General features: G+C 41.0%; 1 protein-coding gene across 5 annotated transcripts in view; it reads right to left on the minus strand.

Annotated features, from left to right (window-relative positions):
• Positions 1-21,131, minus strand: part of RPRD1B (regulation of nuclear pre-mRNA domain containing 1B) — a 77,003-nt gene that overhangs the window by 53,260 nt on the left and 2,612 nt on the right. For 3 of the 5 annotated variants that reach the window (XM_086330877.1, XM_086330879.1, XM_086330875.1), the window contains exons 2-5: positions 18,182-18,311; positions 10,172-10,305; positions 1,759-1,871; positions 51-177 (exon numbers count right to left, since the gene is read on the minus strand). In XM_086330877.1, the coding sequence (XP_086187003.1) occupies positions 51-177; positions 1,759-1,871; positions 10,172-10,305; positions 18,182-18,311 (504 nt within the window). Of the gene's footprint in view, positions 1-50; positions 178-1,758; positions 1,872-10,036; positions 10,306-18,181; positions 18,312-21,131 lie in introns of all 5 variants that reach the window. The other 2 variants (XM_086330880.1, XM_086330878.1) reach the window with 2 other exon arrangements.

The following is a 21,131-nucleotide window of genomic DNA, read 5'->3' on the forward strand; positions in this document are numbered from 1 at the left end:
GGAGATATGTTCCCCTTCCCTCATCCTTCACCCGACCTCTAACTTCTCACCTGTTATTTTTTCCAAAAGAGAAACGTCTTGCACTTCCTGGGGTAAAGAAGCAATTTTCTGTCGGACAGTAGCATCCCCCGATGCAGCATTTTCTAGGTCCTGCAAAGCTTTGATCAGCTCCTCAGTCTGTACAAGGAAAACAAAGATAATACCATCCGTGAAGATATGTGGGGATGTGGGGTTTAGAGAAACTTAGCTGGAGTTCAACAAGGTGAAGGCGAATTCTAAAATTGATCATCCCTGACATTTAAAAAAGAACCACTGTCCCTACCCCAGTGTATACTGAATCAGTGATACAAATTCTAAGAGAATGCACATAGTATTTCTAAGTGTGAGGCAGAACACAAATGAAATTCTACATAACTGTGGAAAAGAATTTTTTTTAAAGGGTATGTTTCTGGAAACTTAAGAAAATGGAGTCTGGTTCACACTGCTTAGTTTCAAAGGATGCATGGTCTCTAGTACAGAACGGCCTCCAATTTAGAGTAAAGGAACATGTATCAAATGCTCCAGCAACCTGATTAAATGAAAGGACACTACCTACTTCAATTCTTTCCTGGATTTGCTCTACAAAATGAATGTCACAAAGATGATGTTTTTGATTTTGGCAGCCACTACCAAAACTAAATGTGTCAAGCTCGTTAATTATAAACAAAGAGGGAAGAAAACAAAAACAAACAAAAAAACAAACCAAGAACGCATATTCTGTATATACCAAAAAGGGGTCTTTTAATTATCAGGGAAACATACAACATTGACAGGTTAGCTAGTTCACAACGACCCCCAGAGAACCCTGGAGACGGCAGTCAGGTTAGCTAGTTCACAACGACCCCCAGAGTGCCCTGGAGACGGCAGTCAGGGTGTCCTGAAAGTTGGTCATTTGGGCTGTTCTCTTGCAAGTTTTTAAATGCAAAGATACATGGCCTAACACTGTTTTCATTTAACTCCCAGGCTAATTTGACATCTTAACATAACACAGATCAGACATGCTTTCTATTTACACAGGCCTTAAGCACACCCATGTGTAATAAAATAAAGCTGCATTAGGCAGAATGAGAGGCAGTGCAACTCAGTGAAATGTGTATGAGCTTTGAAGTTAGCCAGGCCCAGATTCAGTTCAAACACCAAGTAAGTTACTTAATTTGTGTCCTTGAGACTCACTTTCTTTGACTGTAAATGAATACATAAATAAACAAACAGCTAAAACGAACCAACCATACAGAGTTCATGAACTAACTTACACAAGGGGGTCAAACAATGCAAATATATGGCTAAAAACTCAGTCAATGCTAGCATCTGGTCTAATATTTAAATAGGCTATAGTGTAGCAAATTTGCTGTTGTTACACACACTATCCTCAGATACTAACACCTTGTTTACTTATAAGATAAGCCATAGTAGAGGACTTCTGAATGTCTTTGTAATATCTACTGCTTTACAAAAACTACTTTTAAAGAATATTTTAAATTTCTAGGAGTGAAAAAACGCCAAATCCAATTACTCTGTAAAACACAAATCCATCCCGGAGTTGAGGCACGCAAAGACAAAATCAAGCCTGCTTCACGACGTGGATCCTGCACCCAGTGCCAAGAGCTGCCCTCTGGTGATTCCACACTACTGATCACTAGCTCCACCTTGTGGCCAGAATCTTCAACTAGGGGTCACTTCAAGCCATTCGGCCCAGTGCTCTGGGGGGTCCGGACGTACCAGGAGGGGCCCTGCGGAAGGATCCTGGGGAGAGTAGCTGCCCGGATAGTCGTCATCCTCCTCCTCCTGTATTTGCTGAAAAGTTCGCTTCAGAGATTTCTTCTCCTCTGTTGCTAGAGGAAAGAAAAGAGGGCACACGTGGGTCACTGCAGCCTGAAGAGGTAGGTCAAATGCTAAGCACAACGGGTCACAAGTAAAACAGGGTAGAAGGGTGCACCTTTCCAGAGATGGCTTAACGTTAACCCTAACTGCCACTTATTTTCCAGTGGTGGTCATTCCGTACATTATTGAGAAGAGTCAAAACGGCCTCAGTTGGTCGTCTCAGACTGGCTCACTGGAAAACCACCACCGGAAAAAAGCATCTAAAAGTGAAACTTACCAAACTAACATATTTCACTAAAAAACTTCATTATCTTTAAAAGAAAAGAAGAAGTTAACAGGGAAAGTAAAAAGGTAACAAACCTCACGAGAAAATATAATGAAGCAAGCCAACGTGTGCCAAGGCCTGAACAGACTATACCGTGTGTACAGTGAGAGACTTTACACTTTCTGGGATCATTTCAGAAAAAAGTAGTAGACAGACCCATCGATAAGACTGTGTCAAAAGCTCTAAAAACAAATACCCTTTAAATCGTCCCTTTAAGAACAAAACAAACCTAGTTTTACACTAAAATTTAAAATAACCATTGCTGAGCATGATGATACTACTAAGAGAAATGACCTAAGTCAACATTTAAAATTAACCACTTTTGAGGCTAATGGGTTACATTTTTTAATTATCTGTATCATGTGCTCTTAAATTTTTATGATGGATGTATTAATTCCAAAATCATTCCTTTTGCATCAAATTGGACAATACAAAATAAACGCCAAACAACTGAGGGACATAAACGAGAAATTCAAGTTTGGAAAGTAAAGAAACTACTGGACGCCTAACATGTGCCAGGCATCCCAAGAGCCTCTTTACATTTGACCCTTTCAACAATTCTAAGGCGTGGTGTGTCTCCATTTTATAGGTGAGAAAATGAAGACCCAGAGAGGCTGAATAACTCATGTAATGGTATGATTTCAACATCTGTGTGCTTTCCACCAAATTCAACTAAAACTTACTTAGTGCCACACAACTATCCTCTCCTCTTGTCAAGGGAGGGGCACCATGCACCTGCCTCAGATTTCTGTGAGTTATAAACAGGACAGGATACTTCCTGCTTAATTCAACATTCTCTTCTGGACCCCAGGATGTAGCTTCTGTTCTCTACCTTACATATTAACTGAGCAAACTGTGTTTGACGTGAAAGCCAAGTCAATATTGTGGGTTTCATTTTTTTTTCTTAATGTTCTGTTTGCTCTGCTAAAGAAGAGAAACAGCAGCATCTGTATGACGGGCAGTCCTGTCTTCGTGCTATTCTATTATGCACAGATTTATTACCACGGTTTGGTTAAATGATACCATTCCCCCAACACACTTTAAATTTCAGTTGTCATGGCGTATTTATTCGGAGTAACTGCATCAACCACAAACCTCGCTGCTAACTTCGGTCCACAAATCACTTTGTAAATAACAAAAGGGCATCATGATTAGTGACCGCATCACTTCTTTCAAGGTAAGTAACTGGTCACTGTTATTCAGTTCACACATAGGCAACGAAGTGTTTAGTCGTGTTGTTAGTCTCCCAGTGTCAAAATCCACATGACATTTTATGAAAATAAATAATCAAAACAGGGAACTGACTGACAAAGATGAAAGAGAAACAAAGAAACTAAAACTAAAATTAATGCTGGAAATGAAATTCACACGAAACATAAACATAAATGGGGCTGTACAAGAGACTGGGGCTGTAGGGATGCAGACCCTTGTCATGTTCTCCAGGAGACTCTGGATTCATAGCCAGAGGGAACTTAGTGAAGACCAACTTATCAACATAAATGAAGAAAGTGGTTGTGATGAAAAGAATGTCCTAGAGGAAGTAATGTTGACAAAATTCACTTTGGAGGAACGCTTAAGAGATACTTCACAACACTGACAGCACAAAGGAAAAAATGTTAGAAACTGATCCAAAGTTAGAAAGGAGCATGACAAAGATGGAAAAGATGCAACAAGCTTTGTTCAAAGCACTCTTGATAAGTCTGTTACAGAGAAATAAACATTGCAACTCATGTTTCTAATTTATGTTAAAACATGCTAAATAAGTCTTTATTTTACTTTTTTGTTTTCTTATACAATTGAGATCAACAGTGAGTTTTTCTTTCTTTGATAAAAAAATTTTAAAAGTCACAGAACAATTGTAATTTTCCACACTGATTATTAAGATCACTTTGATGGTATTCAGCTTGACCAGTCATTTTTACAGTCCTGCACTATGCAAAGCAAGGATGGCTATATTTTTCAAACAGAAAACCTGTAAGGCTATAATTTGCATATGAAATGTCTTTGCACACACTGGCTGCCTAAGTAGTGTGTAGCGTGTGGTATGATCCTGTCAACATTCAGTCACTACAGCGTCAAAGTGGCTATGTTTGATTAGTGGCCACAAGAATGTAAGCACTGGAGCAAAAATGAATTTATAGTATTGTTCTGTTCACTTCCAAACACCTAGAAGAGAATGCTCAAAAAATAACTGTTAAAGACACTAAAGAAGGTAGAAAAAATTATAAAACTTCAATTTTCCAACTCTCATACCGAAATTATTACATATAAAAACCACATATCACTGAACATCTCAGGACACTAGGAACCACTGAATTCAGATAGTGGAAGCCCTTACACATAACCATGTCTTTGCTTTCCCCACTGCTCCCCACCTCATTTTTCATGAGAATGTCAAGGCCCATCAGCTGAGGTTTCTCTAAAGCCAGAGACCTTGTTTAGTAAGTCTGGGTCCTACAGCAAAAGCTTTCTGTCTCCTAAGCGGGAGTTCTTGCTGTCACTCACTCACAGCAATGCAAAACTAAAATCAAACTGATGACAATTTTAGGGCTGTTTCCATCCTTCAACATCCTGATGGAAGAGGGTGTAATAGGAAGTAACCATCATCATCCTGTTTCCGGTTCTCTCCTGTCTCCACTTAGAGGACCTATTGGAAATAAATCATTTATCATTTCCCCCACAAGGCTCCACCTTTCCTGAGCTGTCTAGTTCCACTGGCTCCATCTTCCAAGTACCATGCCTTGGAGAACAGCAGACTCTCTCCCCGAGTCCCAGCTTGTAACAGATTCCACACCTGTGAGGAATTCTTCCATATGTCCACTTTCTGCTTCTTCCCAAAGCCTCTTATCAGCCACCTGTCCTTTCTCATGCCTCATCCAGACCGCTGTCCCAACTGCATCCTGCCTCTTCCAACCACTTCTTCTCCAACATAGACTATACTCCCTTCTCTTACTAAAGCTGAGCTCTGGCCCCATCAGACCTCTATTCAAAACCCTGGAAAGGCCACTGAGGCTCAGTTTGCTTGGTAATGAATGGAAACGGCAGCATCTCTCTTAGCACTCCCTTTCAAGCATCACCGTCTCCCTCTAACCCCACGGGCCTCTCTCTGAGAGCAGTTGGCCCTGCTACTTTGCATGGCCGTTGGCAGGCACAGGCCTTCTGTGCTGATAGAAACCTTCAGCACCTTATTCCTTTACAGCCCTACGATGCTCACTAAAGTGTCAACACACCTGAGCCTGAAACCTCCCAAGGGCAGAGGAAGCACAGTGCTTGGAAAGCCCCAGGGCTGTGCCACAATGACCATCCCCACTGTCCTTTACACCAACCAGACTCTCCTCTGCTCATGTGCAGGGTTAGCAGTGAGGATGCTCAGAATCCTCAATTGAGTCACACAACCATTCAAACGACCCAGGCATCTGCCAGGCCCGTTCCTGAGTGGATTTCAGACCAGGCACCTTCCGCTATCCATCCGGCTCTGACCACAGCAGTTCCACTCATCCCCTTTTCACGCCCTCACTCACGCTGTTCACAGGCAGGGCAAACACCTTGGGGGCAAAGTTCCTTCTGTCCTCATCGTGCACACCTTCTGTTCCGTCCTCCAACTCATTCCCGTGTCTCCAGGGGGCCTTGCACTCCGCTAACCGTCAAATGCTCTGGTGACCGAAGGGTTTACAGTATGCACAGACCTGACTATGATAGAATTTCCGACAATAAAACTAATTCTAAGGCAAAAAGTTAGCCCGAATGGTCCCCAATCACATTAGAAAATGCAGTCATCTACCCAAAAAGCTGGACCTTCTAAAGATCTACTAAAAATTTCTAAGATTAAAAAAAAAAAAGAAAAAACCCCCCACAGATTTTATATTACTTTTATAATGAAAAAAGAATCAGGAAATACTATTTCTAATAGCTCCCTCATTCTTTGTTCCCTCCCTGCAAAAGAGACTCTTCTTTTAAAAAACACATTAACTTCTACTTGTGGGGAGAAAAAGATGTGCAGCAAACCAAGGGCTGACACTCGAGGCACAGTTCTGGAAACACCCGACCCTTCTCATCTCACTGGACTGAACCGCCAGGTCCAGCCCTGAACCCAGGAAGCTAAGCCTAGAGTGTGCGCTCTGAACCACCATGCTTTCCAACCTCGCGCAAAGTCTCAGGGACTGAAAATACTAACAAGATTCTTCCTACTTTTGCTATTGGCTTGTATTTAGAAACTCAGAATATTAGATATTAGAACTGGGAGGGGGTGCCAAAAAGAAGCCATGTGATCACATTAATAACTTCATATCTACATGATCTCAAGAAATCTTCACACAGGCCTATGAGGTATTACTATCAATAGCCATACTGTACAGTGAGGAAGCTGGGGCTCAGAGAGGTCAAATGCCATGCCCAAGGTCACACAACTTGCAAGCGACAGAGCTAGGATTCATACTCTGGAAGTTTGCTTTCAAACCCTTGCCCCGAATAGCTAAACTAACTATACTAAAGGTCCAGGGAAGCTGAGTGACCTACTCATGAATTCATAACCTAATTCAAGTCAACTGAATCCATGTGCTTGCAAGGAAAAGTTAAGGTGTGAAGAAAATAATGCTTTTAAGTTATACAGACCTGAGTTTATATAGACTTACTTATCAATTGTATCTACTTGGACAAAAGTACTCTATCCTTTCGAGTCTTAATACTGTCATCTGAGATACAGTACTAAATACATATAGTCCTTAAGTACCTAAAATAAATTAACAGGAAAAGAAGCCAGCAGAGAGACTGGAGTTGAATAAATGCTACTTCCTTTGTACTTCGCTTTCCCTTCCAAAGTCTACAACTATAGGATGCTGTGTGATTTATGCGGGACTCAAGTAAATGATGACGTTCCACCCAGACAAGCAACGACTTGAGTATTCCCAAGAACAGAGCGACAACTTTAGAATCCCTGGGTCCTGTACCTGAGAGACAGGTGAGCGAGTCAATTCCTAGGCAGATTGATAAGAATTCCGGGGGTCCCCGAGGAGAGAGGGGTCTGGGGTTCTCAAGGAGGAAAGGACAAACATTTTTTTTCTCTACATTCATTAATCTTAGTCATATACAACGTTTTTTTCTTTAAGTCTGTAACTGATGATTACACAACAACTCAGTTTAAACTCTGCTAAGGATTATATAACAACAATGTATCCTGCTTGAGGGCAGTTCTCCTTCCTGAAAACCTTCTGGCTAATCCTGTTATCTTAAAATGTAAATTGTGGGAGTGGGTCTGGTAAAATTTTCACAAACTTGAGACATTCTTTTGATTTATTGTAATAATTAAAAAGTATGTAACTCCCTTGCTAACACTAGCAAGGGGGGTATTCTCCATCCCCCTTCTGATGTCTATGTCAGAAGCTTTCTCTGTTCCTTGTCTTACGTTAATAAAACTCTGCTACACAAAAGCTCTTGAGTGATCAAGCCTGGTCCCTGGTCCCGTAGCTAAATCTTCTTCGGAGATCAAGAATCCGACATTGTTCACCATAAGCTATCACAGGTATATAAACTCAAAAAAAGTCCAATTCTAAAAATTCCTGAACTCATACATTCTAAAAGATTAGAACTGCCAAAGTTCCACGAGAAAATTTTTATTCCGAGGGTAAACTTTTATAAAGCTGTCTGCAGACAAAGAATTACTCATGAATTAACACTGCAATATAAATGGACTATTTAAATCTGGAAATAAGCTTCTGGAAAAATTTATCAACATTCTGAAAGGACTGTGTAAAATATTCTGGTAATTGAAGTTTGAAGAAGACAGTGAGAAGACAGTGAGTTAGCTGAGACGAATACACACGCTGGAACCTTTTGATAAGTGTTTTCATCTTTACAAACTAGAAAAAGAGAAATTATCTTTGGATCAGCATCATCCTCCACAGTAAAGGAATATTGTCTCTATTGTTAATGTCTAGACACTACAAAAAAAAAAAAAAAATCAGAAACCTAATGGAGCTATTTTCAAATCTACTGCTACCACAAATCCCCCAATTAGTCTGACTGCTCCCTGAGTGCAGAACTATTTCTCACTCCTCTCTGCTCTTTCCTATACTGTCTAGCAGAGCTGTTTACTCATAGCATATGTCTGGCAAATGTTTGCTGAATTGAAATTCAACACTTGGCTTCAAACATCATCTTTCAGAGCTCTCCTACTTGCCCAAAGGTGTTTTTAAGAAATCAGCACTGTTTACCAATGAACTTGAAGTCAGAGGAGAGAAAAGAATGCTGGATAATTCACCGACGCTGTGCAAAACACCTCCAAAGGACACAACACGAACACGGCCAGAATCCAAAGTAGGAAATATCTTGCTCTTCAGAGCGACCCCAAAATTGTCTTCTGTCAACTCCAAGTAAAACAATGATCTGCAATCTGAAAGCACTTATGCCATTCTTATCAAGCCTCTAACCTATAATTTCACAGGAAGTTATCCTACCTTAAAACACATATAAACTCAGGTCTGGAAGGGATCATGAAAGGTATACAATAAAGAGTTGTTGAATGAATATCATCACGTATGCTGCTGCTGCTAGGTCGCTTCAGTCGTGTCCGACTCTGTGCGACCCCACAGACGGCAGCCCACCAGGCTCCCCCATCCCTGGGATTCTCCAGGCAAGAACATTGGAGCGGGTTGCTATTTCCTTCTCCAATGCATGAAAGTGAAAAGTGAAAGTGCTAATCATGGTTAAATTCTATTACAGACGCATGTATAAAATACTAGAGGAACAAGGAGGGAATTGGCTACATGTACCCAGTCAAGCTGGCAAAGATGTCAGAATGAGAGTAGCATTCTTGAAGAGTAGGTTCACCATGTACAAGGGGGCAGAGAGACATTTTAGGCAGAGGTAACAGCAGATGCAACGGAGAAGGCAATGGCACCCCACTCCAGTACTCTTGCCTGGAAAATCCCATGGACAGAGGAGCCTGGTGGGCTGCAGTCCGTGGGGTCGAGAAGAGTTGGATATGACTGAGCAACTTCACTTTCACTTTTCACTTTCATGCATTAGAGAAGGAAATGGCAACCCACTCCAGTGTTCTTGCCTGGAGAATCCCAGGGACGGGGGAGCCTGGTGGGCTGCCGTCCATTGGGTCGCACAGAGTTGGACATGACTGAAGCGACTTAGCAGCAGGAGCAGCAGCAACAGCAGATGCAAAGGAAGGGGAACCACAGAGCATTCAGAAGGGAAGTTGTTAGGAATGGCCAAATATGGTACATGTGAGGAAATGGGAGAAGAATCTGGAAAAGGAGACTAGTTCACATTATAAAGAGAACACCATGTCAGGACTCGGACTTGATCCTCCAGGCAATGGGTATATATGCAGTCACATGAGAGCTGTGCCAACCAGAATTCAATCACAACTAACCAGAAGCCAAAGAACCAAATAATGTTTGGTCTTATTTCTCTTCAAAGGAAAAAACAAAATAGCTTTTAAGGACTTGGCAAAATTCACATACATGCATGTACACATTACCTGAGGATATTCTTGGTTCAGTAAAGACCAAAACCAATTTTTGATGATCGCTGACACCCGTCAAAGGTACATCACCAAACCACATGAATATTTAATGAAACCAAGTTCCAAAAGGGCTAAAGGACTTATTCAAGAGCCTATAGTAGTTAACGGCAAAGCTCGGACAAAATCTTACCCAGGGTACTTCCTAGTTCCCTAGAACTCTCAACAAGTTTGTCGTTCGTTCCCCTTGTGCAAGGAAAGTCTCAGAAAGGCAGGAGCGACCCAAGGAGAGTACAGAGCAAAAGGCAGGGAACGAGATGATGAACAGCATGAATACAAGAACCAGGCTTACACGCTGCAAGCACTATGTAAATTCTCACCATCATATATGAGCATTTCTCTCTGAAGAATCATACAATCGCTGGTGGTTCACAGCAACCCCCACTGCAGCTTTTCATATTTGATTCGAAAGTAGGCAAAGACCAAGAGCTGTAAGCATGTGGTGATGGCTCTACCTTTGGGGGGAGGGCTCTTGGAGTCCTCCATAGACAGCTTCAGCTGCTGGATGAACTCGCCGCCATACACACTTCTTTCTTGCCAGATGTTCAGCAATCTTTCTAAAGGTTTTTTACAGCCTTCATCTGCCTCTCTGCCCAGAAAAGATGAAAAGATATATACAAGCTTAAGATTTTTTATTTTAATTAGGACAGATTTACTTAAAAAAAAAATAAAAAACAGAAAACACCAACAACTGACTACATGATTTACATATTTAAAAACAGAAGGAAGAGTAAGGTACATACTGTAATTAATGGATACTCAAAACTTCACCAGAAACTATATTATTCCTGTGGTGTGTAGGGAAGAGAGAGGGATTATGTTACAAAAGTAATCTGTGTCTTTTATCCTCTTTGAAAGGCAAATAGGGCAAAAGCCAAAGGCTCATTTTCACTGACAGAAAATTATCAAAAACCAATCATATCAATTGTGACAGCCTGCTTTTTAGAATGCATTAACTTAAATCTAGTGCCAGACATACTGCTGGAAAATTAAAGCAGGCCAAAACTTTTTAGGATGAGAAAAAAATGATTAAAATCAAATGTTTAAAATGGGGAATACATTTGTAACAACGCATCAATGCTAACACACCAACACCTCTAACATGCACAAACACAACTGTACACATATATATGTCAAGACTAATCTCAACTTTATACTCACTACTTCATAATTATTTTCATTCCTTGCTAGGTCTACATTCCAGGTTCACACAAAGGTGTGGAGCAGATAATCTTAGAACACACGGAGCATAATACAGTTCTTTGTAATTTATATCTGAATGAAAGAAGCTAGATAGTTTTATTCTTGACATATTACTCTTCTTAAAACAGACCATTTTTCAGGGCAATGACCATAGCTCACAAGCAGTGTTAGACAGTTGTTTACCATAAAGTGTCAGACAGCAAGTGGAAGCGTCGGGGAAAGACTTTTCGAAAGGAAAACAAATCCCCTCACCATCCGCTGTATCACTATGAATTGTTCTGTTCCGTGAAGCACTGAGGGGCTTTACACGAGAAAAAATACCCCGATATTTTAGCATCTAAGTCAATAAATAGCTTTAACAAGAACCTCAAAAAGTAGTGAGTGAAAGTCACTCAGTCCTGTCCGACTCTGCGACCCCATGGACGGTAGCCCCCCAGGCTCCTCTGTCTAGGGGGATTTTCTAGGGGGTTGGACAATCTGGAGTGGGTCGCCATGCCCTCCTCCAGGGGATCTTCCCAACTCAGGGAAGTTGGGAAGTCCTGCATTGCAGGCAGATTCTTTACCAACTGAGCCACCAGGGAAGCCCTCCATACCAAGTTCAACTTAGGTGGGAACTTCACCCACCACCAGCCCTGACAACACTTTTAAAACTTAAAAGATGAGCTGAGGTTTTGGCGTCATCTGGTCAGATTGTATTACTTACGAATTATTAGTGGCAAATTTTGCTAAATTGGGGGGGTCAAAGTACTAACTAAATCAGGACACATGCAAAATTAATTATTCTTTTGTTCAGCCTTTTTTTAAGTCAGGTCAGGATGAGGAAAAGGGGGGAAAACTTTCCACTGATAGCTTATAAAACTTAAAGATATGACCTTGATATTTATAACAAAAACATCTCTACTCCATCTTCAAAATACACCTAGAAACAAATCCCTTCTCTTTCTCTGCTATCAGCCTGGTCCAAGTCGCCATCATTTCTGGTCTAATGGCTGCAGCAGGCTCATTACTAGTCCCCCTACTTCCACCCTGTCCTCCATCTAGTCCCAAGTTTTCAAACTCCAATTCCTACCTGTCTTGTGGAGGCAGTTCACACGTCACTTTCTTTCTCCAAACTTTCAACAGTTCTTCCTATTCTCCCTCAGAATAAAAGTGAAGGGCCTAATAGAGCCTACAAAACCCTTCTCGGCCCAGCCAGTCATCTCCCCGACTCACCTCCTGTCCTCACTCTCCCTTCCCTCCCCAGCAGCTCCCTGGCCCTCCTGCCTCAGCGCCTGGCCCAGCCCGTCATCTCCCTGACTCACCTCCCGTCCTCACTCTCCCTTCCCTCCCCAGCAGCTCCCTGGCCCTCCTGCCTCAGCGCCTTTGCACTTCGCCTGGAACCACATTACCCGACACAGCTCAGGCCCGACAAGGCCCCTCTGCTCTCCTTCAGGTGTGTCTGTTCACACAGCACCTTTCCAGTGAATCCTTTGCTAATCTTCCTATTTAAAAGTACACTCCTTACTCCTGCTTAATTTTTCTCCACAACGTTTAATATTTGGATGTGCTGTATGTATAGTTTCCCTGTTTATACTCTTTCCATTTGAATGTAGTTTTCACAAGGGCAGGGATGTGTCTTCCCCCAACTGCTATATGCCCAAGAATAAACACAATAAATGCTGAACTGCAATGTTTTTAATAAAATTTTAGATAAGTTTCAGTAGGCCAGGCAATTAGTTAGCTTTCAAAGACTATTTTGCCACATGGAGGTCATTCATGTCAGATGTCATTTCAATTAAATATTCATCTGCTCATTCATTGGGGTTTGTGAAATACCGTGCTTGGAATACACTGAACAAGGTCTAAGTCCTCACCTCTAGGACTTGATCTAGCAGCACCCCACCTCTCCACATCTTCACATTCTAGAACACTCAACCGTGTTCTCTACTCAGCATTTTGCTGCCACTGGTGAATGTGGCTGTGTTCATGCTATCTCCGCTCCCTGGAATGGAACCCCCAAAACAGAACATGGTGAAGAGCAAGAAGCTGTAATTCAGGTAGCTGAAGTGTATAGGGAGTATGTAGAAACAGCAGAAGAAACTGGAGGGATAGAGACAGAGTGGCCTGAGATTATAGAGGACCTTATTTTGTTGTTAAGTCGTTATGGCCTTTATTCTGGAGGCAACAAAGTCCCTAATGTGATCAAATGTAGGCTTTAGAAAAATAAAGTCATTTTAACTATTGTAACAACAAAATCACAACTAACCAGAGTTTAACTGGTTGGTATTTTAACATGAAATCTGTTCTCTTGGGCTTCCCTGGAGGTCCAGTGGTTAAGAGTCTGCCTCACAATGGAGGGAATGTGGTTCAGTCCCTGGTAGAGGAACTAAGATCCCACATGCCAAGGGGCAACTAAGCCCACGTGCTGCAAAGACTGTGCGCCACAAGGAAAGCTCCTGCTGACGCAATGAAGACAGCGCACAGCCAAATAAGTAAACAGCGCACAGCCAAATAAGTATTTTTTAAATTAAACAAATAAATAAAATCCATCGTCTGCAAATTTTCCTAAAAGAGAAAGCAATCATGTCAACAAATTCCTGAAAGGACTGAGGGACACCACCCAAACACCACGCGCCATTCCTGAGGCAGGTGGCCTGGTGCTCCATTAAGGCCGGCAGTGCAGCTGCAGTCTCACTACCGGACAGTGGATACTGATGCTCACATCTGTCATCACCAAAAGATTTTCAAAAGGCTTTCGCCACTAAAGTGAAGTGAAGTTGCTCAGTCATGTCTGACTCTTTGTGACCTCATGGACCATAGCCTACTAGGCTCCGCGGTCCACGGGATTTTCCAGGCAAGAATACTGGAGTGGGCTGCCATTTCCTTCTCCAGGGGATCTTCCCAACCCCAGGATCGAACCCAGGTCTCCTGCATTGCAGGCAGACGCTTTACCGTCTGAGCCACTAGCCCAAAAGGGCACTCTAGTTTAATGAGTGAACTAATTAACCGTGATAGGCTGATTCCTTGAGCACTATAGTAAAACAAAGTTTTGCCACCTAAGGTCCAAAGACAGAGACACAACAGTCAACAAATCTTTTTACAGATGGGGTTTTGCTATAAGTAGCTCCAATGAAGCTGAAGTCACTTTAGTACCTGAACTGGATACAACCAAAGCAATAAAATCATTTTATGATAGGAGGAGCTATCTTTTCAAGTTGTACTAAGTCCATTCTAATTAGAGATATTTAAGTGAAAAAACACCAAAAAACCCCTTGCCACCTATCAATGAATAAACTGAGAGATAAGTACATATATAAGTTATTTTGTGGAACACAACTTAGTATGTATCTTAATTCTAATTATTATAAATTCAACCACTGAAAATCTAATCTAAAAAGTGAAAAGTATGTGTTATACCCATGTGGGACTGCTGATTGAAGTGTCAGCTGGATACCCGAGGGCCCGCCAAGCCAGGTTACAGGTCTTCCTCTGCAGTGCTAAGGGCACTGCCTTCCTTGGCACACCCACCATAGCTCGTATGTTTCTCTCTAATCCCATGCACAGTAGGCCAATGGCAGGCCTACTCAGGATAGAAATGCTAAGTACCCTCAGCACTTCCAAAAGCACCTCAGGTTAACAGCAGAGCAGAAACAGTTCTTTGCAATTGTGTAGAAAATAGGAAAAAAGTTAGGAAAGCCTGGCGTCCATGCAGCCCATGGGGTCGCAAAGAGTCTGACATGCCTGAGCAACTGAACTGAGAAAAGAGTTAACACGGCAGGCCTGAGACTGCTGCCCTGACAAAGGCCTGCTCACAGGGCTGGCCCCTGACTGGCATCTGGGAACTTGGATTTCAGACATGGCCCCATCACGTCCTAATGGAAGAGGGTGGTTTTCTGTGCTTAAACTGTTTGTACAAACAGTATGGTTTTATGCTGAACACCTGCTTTTCTTCTGCGAGTCTAGAATTTTGGCCAAGAATACCTGTGACCAACCCCAACAAAACCCCTAGGTACTAAATCTCTAATGGGCCCCCAGGTAGTTGACACTTGGCGTGTGCCATCGCAACTCAAAGTGGGAAGAACTGAGTGTGTCTCGTGGGACCCACCACGAGTGGACCCCGGGAGCTTATGCCTGGCCTCCTCTGGACTGCAGCCCTTGCCTCTTTTCCCTCTGCTCATTTTGCTTTATATCCTTTCACTGTAATAACTCACAGCCATGAACACAACTACACACTAAGTCCGGTGAGTCCTCCTAGAAAGTCACCAACCTGGAAGTGGTCTTGGGGACCCATGATTGTTATAACAGGAAATAAATATGTATAGGGGGATAATTCCAAATTCATGTCTCCAGAAATTAATTTCCTACTGAGCTTCCAACTATTTCATCCATCTGCCTATCTGGCATCATACCTTGGAATATCTATCAGCCATCTCGAACTTAATATAGCCAAAACAAAATTCCTGATTTCCTCTACCAATTCTTTACCCCAATCTCCATCACAGTAAGCAGGGCCATCAGTCATCCATATACTCATGTCAAGAACCTAGAAATATGCGCTCTTTGACTTCTCTTTTCCCTCACTACCAGCTTCCACTTAATTCCCACAAATCTACTCGATTTTACATGGGAGTGGGCCACACAAATCTATCCATACACATTTAATAAAGCTGTAATTTTCTCAGCGCTTCTGAGTCCTAGCCAATGTCATCTCTACCCCATGCAAGTGCAAGACCCGCCATGCCCATGTCCCTGCCCTTTATAATTCATTCTCCACCCCAAAGTGGAGGGATGCTAGAACAAAAGTAATTGGAATACATCATTCCCCTGCTTAAAATCCCTCACTGACATCCCATCAGGACAAAATCCTAACACTCTGCCAAGGCTCACAGGGCATATGTGACTGTCACCTGGCCTCTCTGGTTACTTAAACTGCTATTCAAATTATATCTACTCCCAGGAGCTTGGGTTCCAACCTGTAGCTTAGATGGTAAAGAATCTGCCTACAATGCAGGACAGCCCGGTTCGATCCCTGGGTGGGGAAGATCCCCTGGAGAAGAGAATGGCAACCTACTCCAGCATTCTTGCCTGGAGAAGTCCATGGACAGAGAAGCCTGGGGGGCTGCAGTCCAAGGGATCAAGGAGAGTCAGACACAAACGATCGACTAACACTTATTTACTTACAAGCTTGGCAAGCTTTCCCAGACTTGAGAGGTTTGTTCCCCTCCCCCCCCCCAGGTGGCAGGGGGTTTGAAGGAGGAAGTAAGAAATTATCATAAAGAGATTCCTAATCAATTTTAGTCAATATTAATGGGTCTATCTTTGTTCATTAATTGGACACACAAAAAACAATACAGACAGCATTTCTCATTGTTGATAAGGTGCCTTGGGATCAAAGTGGAGTGGCTGGACTTTCTATCCTAATAATGGGAGTGGGAGTAGGGAGGGAACTTAGAAACATGGGCATCTTGGGAATAATATCCAAACAGAACCTTAAAAGAACTAGAAGAATGCAAAGAGGAAAGGTAACAGGCCTATTTTATGTTTTTTAGGATCAGGTCTATTTTCCCCACGATGCCATGGAATTTGCCAAGACATGTTTACAATGTCTCCTGGATAGGTTTTAAGATGAAACCAAGTAGAAAAGGAATTTTTAATCTTGGTATTGCTCATCCCTCTTCTCCCACCCCTTTCTACTTATCCTTTTCTGATTTGGGGGCAGCTAATGATTACTGTTCAATGTTTAAGGAAAATGTGTGTTATCCCTACAGGAATTATTTTAGTCAATTTCCTATACTCTAAATTAGTTAACTTATTCAGTGACTATTTACTGTATCCCTACTCTGTGCCAAAGCTGTGCAACAATATTGCTCAGCTCTTGGGATACCACTGATATCAAGACTAAACGGTGTTACCTAAGCTATGTAAGCCAGTAGCTCTACGCCAGACACTGCACCAAGTGCCTGGAACACAGCAAAGAACAAAAATGAAACAGTCCTTCTCTTCACAGAGTTTATAATTTAGTGCACTCCCATGAATGAGCAAAGACTGTTTTACTTTAACCTCACAACAACTCTAAGGAGATAGGTGGTAACATCCCCTTTTAACCAATTAATGAAACTCCGGTTCAAAAAGCTAAGTAACACATCCAAGGCCACTCAGACACTGTTGGAGGTAGAGCTGCAGCCCACATCTAAGAAACTGTTAACTAAATCTCCTCAAACAAAGAAATTGCCTCTCTCCAATTTCAGATGGCTACTCTAGTAGTCTGTTCTAAGTTTATTCACTGTTACGAGGATTCCATGTTTTCAAGTTCCTAACATTCTGCTTTTTCAGTAGCCATGTTCACAAAAAAAGTCACTTGACAAACAAATATTTTGTTTCCATCTCTATAAAGCTAGATGTCATCTCTTCAAAATGTTCTGAATTTCTCATTTCATTCTTTCAAACTTTCCAAATCTTTCACGGAATGCCAGACTTATTTCCACACTTAAGGTCTTTCACTTACACTCTAGACCCTACAACAGTTTCTGTTTAACCCACTAGTCTCCTCACTGCCAGTCTCCTTTGGCAAAGATGTTTACTTTCATATGTTTACTTAGTAACATTCTAGTGAAAAGTAACTTTTCTTTGCTTCTTCTGGGCAACTAGGTGTCAAAAGCAGTTTGCTTTTAAACGAATAAAAATGATTTGTAAAATTTTTAATGAAATGTATAATTTCCATGATCTCAGCTATAGGTATGCCCTACGCTCCTGTCCTCTGTCACAAAACACAACAGGGGCAGAGTCTCAGTATGATAGAGCCAGAGAAACTTTTAACACTAATAGTTCCTATCTTTGCAGTTACAATAATGACTACTATTTTTAGTGAGTTAGACATCCAGACACCCAGAAGGAAGTAAATAAAAACAAAGGCACAAGCAACTAATTTCTTGCTAAATAGCATGGTTTTGTTACCGGAAGGTTCCCTTGTATAATTTAGCTTTGTTTTTTGATCATAAGCTAATGAGGTAACTCAGCCAAACCAAGGAAAATACCATATTCTAGAAATAAATTCAATAGTGAGTACCTCTAAGAGACAAGATGTGCTTCAAGTGCTAGACTGAATCCCTTCAATACAACAAAATATTTACATGTCTGAGAGAGTTCTCAAGGGCCCAGGCAAAATATAAAACCACACTCTCTATAAAGCACATCTCTTTTAAGTATGAAGTTGGTGAGGTACAAAGGCTATCACAAAAAAAGAACAAAAGGGAAAAAGTAATGCATTTAAAAATAAAACATACCTGGCAACGTGAGAAAAAGCATCCACAAGGACAGATTCAAACTCCCTCGTGAATTCGGGTCCTTTCCTTTTACTGTTTTGAATGACATCGTTGGCTAAGTATAGAAAAGTAAGCTTTCTATTTGATTTGGCTGGAAAAAAAGAAAAGATAGCTTACACCAAGGAAATTCTCAATCCACAATTCTTTTGCATTATGCTACTCCTAAAGAATACTAAGACAAACATTATCCACTTGAGGTCTAGACAGCTATGTTTGAAAACAAACAAAAAAAACCACAATTTAAGGAACTCCTGGAGGTGTGTCTAGTAAAATAGGACTGAGAATACAATTTTGAAAAAAACAGGAAACAAAAAAAGCCATCTTAATTTGTGTTATTTTAATCAGTGTAATTAATTGGCAATAAAAATGAAAATAATCCAAAGAAGATTCCTAAAAGATAAGCAGTCAATATTTTCTAGAAGACATGTTAAAAGCAAGATTTTCATTTATTCTGTTGCAAAGATGAACATTTCTAAGTGAAGTCGCTCAGTCGTGCCCGACTCTTTGCGACCCCATGGATAGTAGCCTGCACCAAGCTCCTCCATCCATGGGATTTTCTAGGCAAGAGTACTGGAGTGGGTTGCCATTTCCTTCTCCAGGGAATCTTCCCAACCCAGGGATCGAACCCAGGTCTCTCACATTGTAGACAGACGCTTTACCATCGGAGCCACCAGGGAACATTTCTAACTCACTGTTAATTATCAAATACCACAGAATGAAAGACTGAGTTAGGTTTCAATTTTAAAATAGATTCTTGTAATTTATGCTCCTGGACCAAGAATTTGAATTTCTTTTTCAACAGTTCAATAACCATAATCAGTCAATGATACCATCTCTACAATTCAGAGGAATCTCTAGATGTACCTATCCGTGGATATTCATCTTAAATAAAAATACATGTTAATGCTACATAATCAGTGAAAATTTACACACGTCTGAAACCTGGATATGCAAAACCATGGCTCCCACAAAAATTCTTCTCTCTTATACCTACTAAATGCAGCATTCTCTATTACTCTACATGGCATCATATATTAAACCATAAAAACCTCATGCAATCTATCTGAGTTACAGTTGCTTAGTGGAACATACTGAATTTCCCAGCTTCTCTGCACATAACTTTTCAACCATGGAGTTACATCAATATCATTTTTGGTCCCAGCTTTCCTTTGTAAGAAATAAATTGTAACACAATCAGTTCAAAACAAAGTTTTCTTCAACATCAAAGTGCCTGAAAAACTCAAGCAAACCCTATGTCAAACTTTACACACTGAATTACTAGTCCTTATTCCTTGCTCTGAGAAACCATTTCTGTTTCTTTTGAAATGCACACAGCATGCATAAATTCTGACACAGCAGGCATAAGATCTGACATTTTAAAATGTAGTACAGAAGAATAACTCAGGTAAAAACAAGATTTTTAAGGCATGTTATAGTTTAAACTGATGACTTAAAATGCTCATAAAATTATACATGGATACACTGAACTGTATTAACCTTCTGGTAATAACCTAGTTTAGACAGCCAGCTGATGTGAATATTGAACACCTTGAGCTATCTTTAACTGTTCTAATGATTATTCAAAAGCAGAATGTAAGCGTCAATAGTTTCAATATGCCACTGTTGCTACAAAGGTATGATTATAGCAAAAAGCGCTTTCTTCAAAAGGCACTTTTTTTAAAAAGTAAACCTTTTTCTAGGATATTGCAGCAAATTAAACTATCACGTAAACAACACCATGAAAGCTTAAGATTCAGAAGTAAAACAGAACTTCTACAAAGCAAATCGAACTAAGTGAAGGTTTACAAATATGATATACTTTATGTTAAAAAAAAAAAGCCCAGAATCCATATTGTAAAATGTCTATTAGGCCATTCAAGACCTGATATATTGTGCATTATTACAAATATGATAGCTAAGAAGATACAGAGCCAAGGTTTTCACCATCTATGATGTAATTAATTCTCATCACCCTCAAACTAAGCAATGGGAATTTGTTTAGGATAAAACTTCATCCCTCCACATTCAATGTCCTGAATAGTCAACATTAGCACCATGTGTGCAAAGGCAATATAACAAAGTCTTAGACGGAATTCCCTGGTGGTCCAGTGGTTAGGATTCTGAGCGCTCACTGCCTAGGGCCTGGTTCTAGCCCTGGTCAGGGAACTAAGATCCCACAAGCCACAGCCGAAACAAACAAAAACAACAAAAAACCCCCCACAAAACCCTAGAATACTTGAAAATACAGTCATAATACACAGAACACACACACACACACACACACACCCCCACCCACCCGTCTACTCCAGCCCTGGGTGATAACTCACTTGTTCAGGTGTCTTTCCAATATGTCAGTACAGATTCTTTCACTCCCTACAGAGGCTCATTCCAAATTGGTTGAAACAGTTATTGAGCAAGGTTTAAGTAACTGGCTGTCCAAAATTTTTCACTTGTTTGGCTAGTTCAGACATCTAGGGAAACTAACTTTTTTAAAAAAGGTTTATTTACCTGCATTCAGGCTAAGGTACAAAACACTACTGAAAAATGTTCATCTAAGAGCATTTTCCCTGGAGAAGGAAATGGCCAATGACTCCAGTATTCCTGCCTGGGAAATCCCATGGACAGAGGAGCCTGGCCGGCTACAGTCCATGCGGTTGCAAAAGAGCTGAACACGACTTTGCAACTAAATAACAACAACACAGAGTATCTTACACCAAATTGTTTCAAAAATTAAGGGAGTCGTTCTACCTAGAACAGAGTCCAAAGGGATAAATTAAGACTTATTCCTAGGAAATGGAAAGAAAATAACAGTAGGCATAGAAATAGTATTCTATTTCCAAGCAGGAAAAGGAAAAAGTTTAAAGTCTCATAAATATTTAGAGGCATAAAGACAATCTGTGAGTGTCTTAAA

The sequence above is a fragment of the Bos grunniens genome, chromosome 13 (genome assembly GCF_055505025.1).
Source record: "Bos grunniens cultivar Pamir isolate PY7600 chromosome 13, Bosgru_T2T1.0, whole genome shotgun sequence".
Taxonomy (NCBI): domain Eukaryota; kingdom Metazoa; phylum Chordata; class Mammalia; order Artiodactyla; family Bovidae; genus Bos; species Bos grunniens.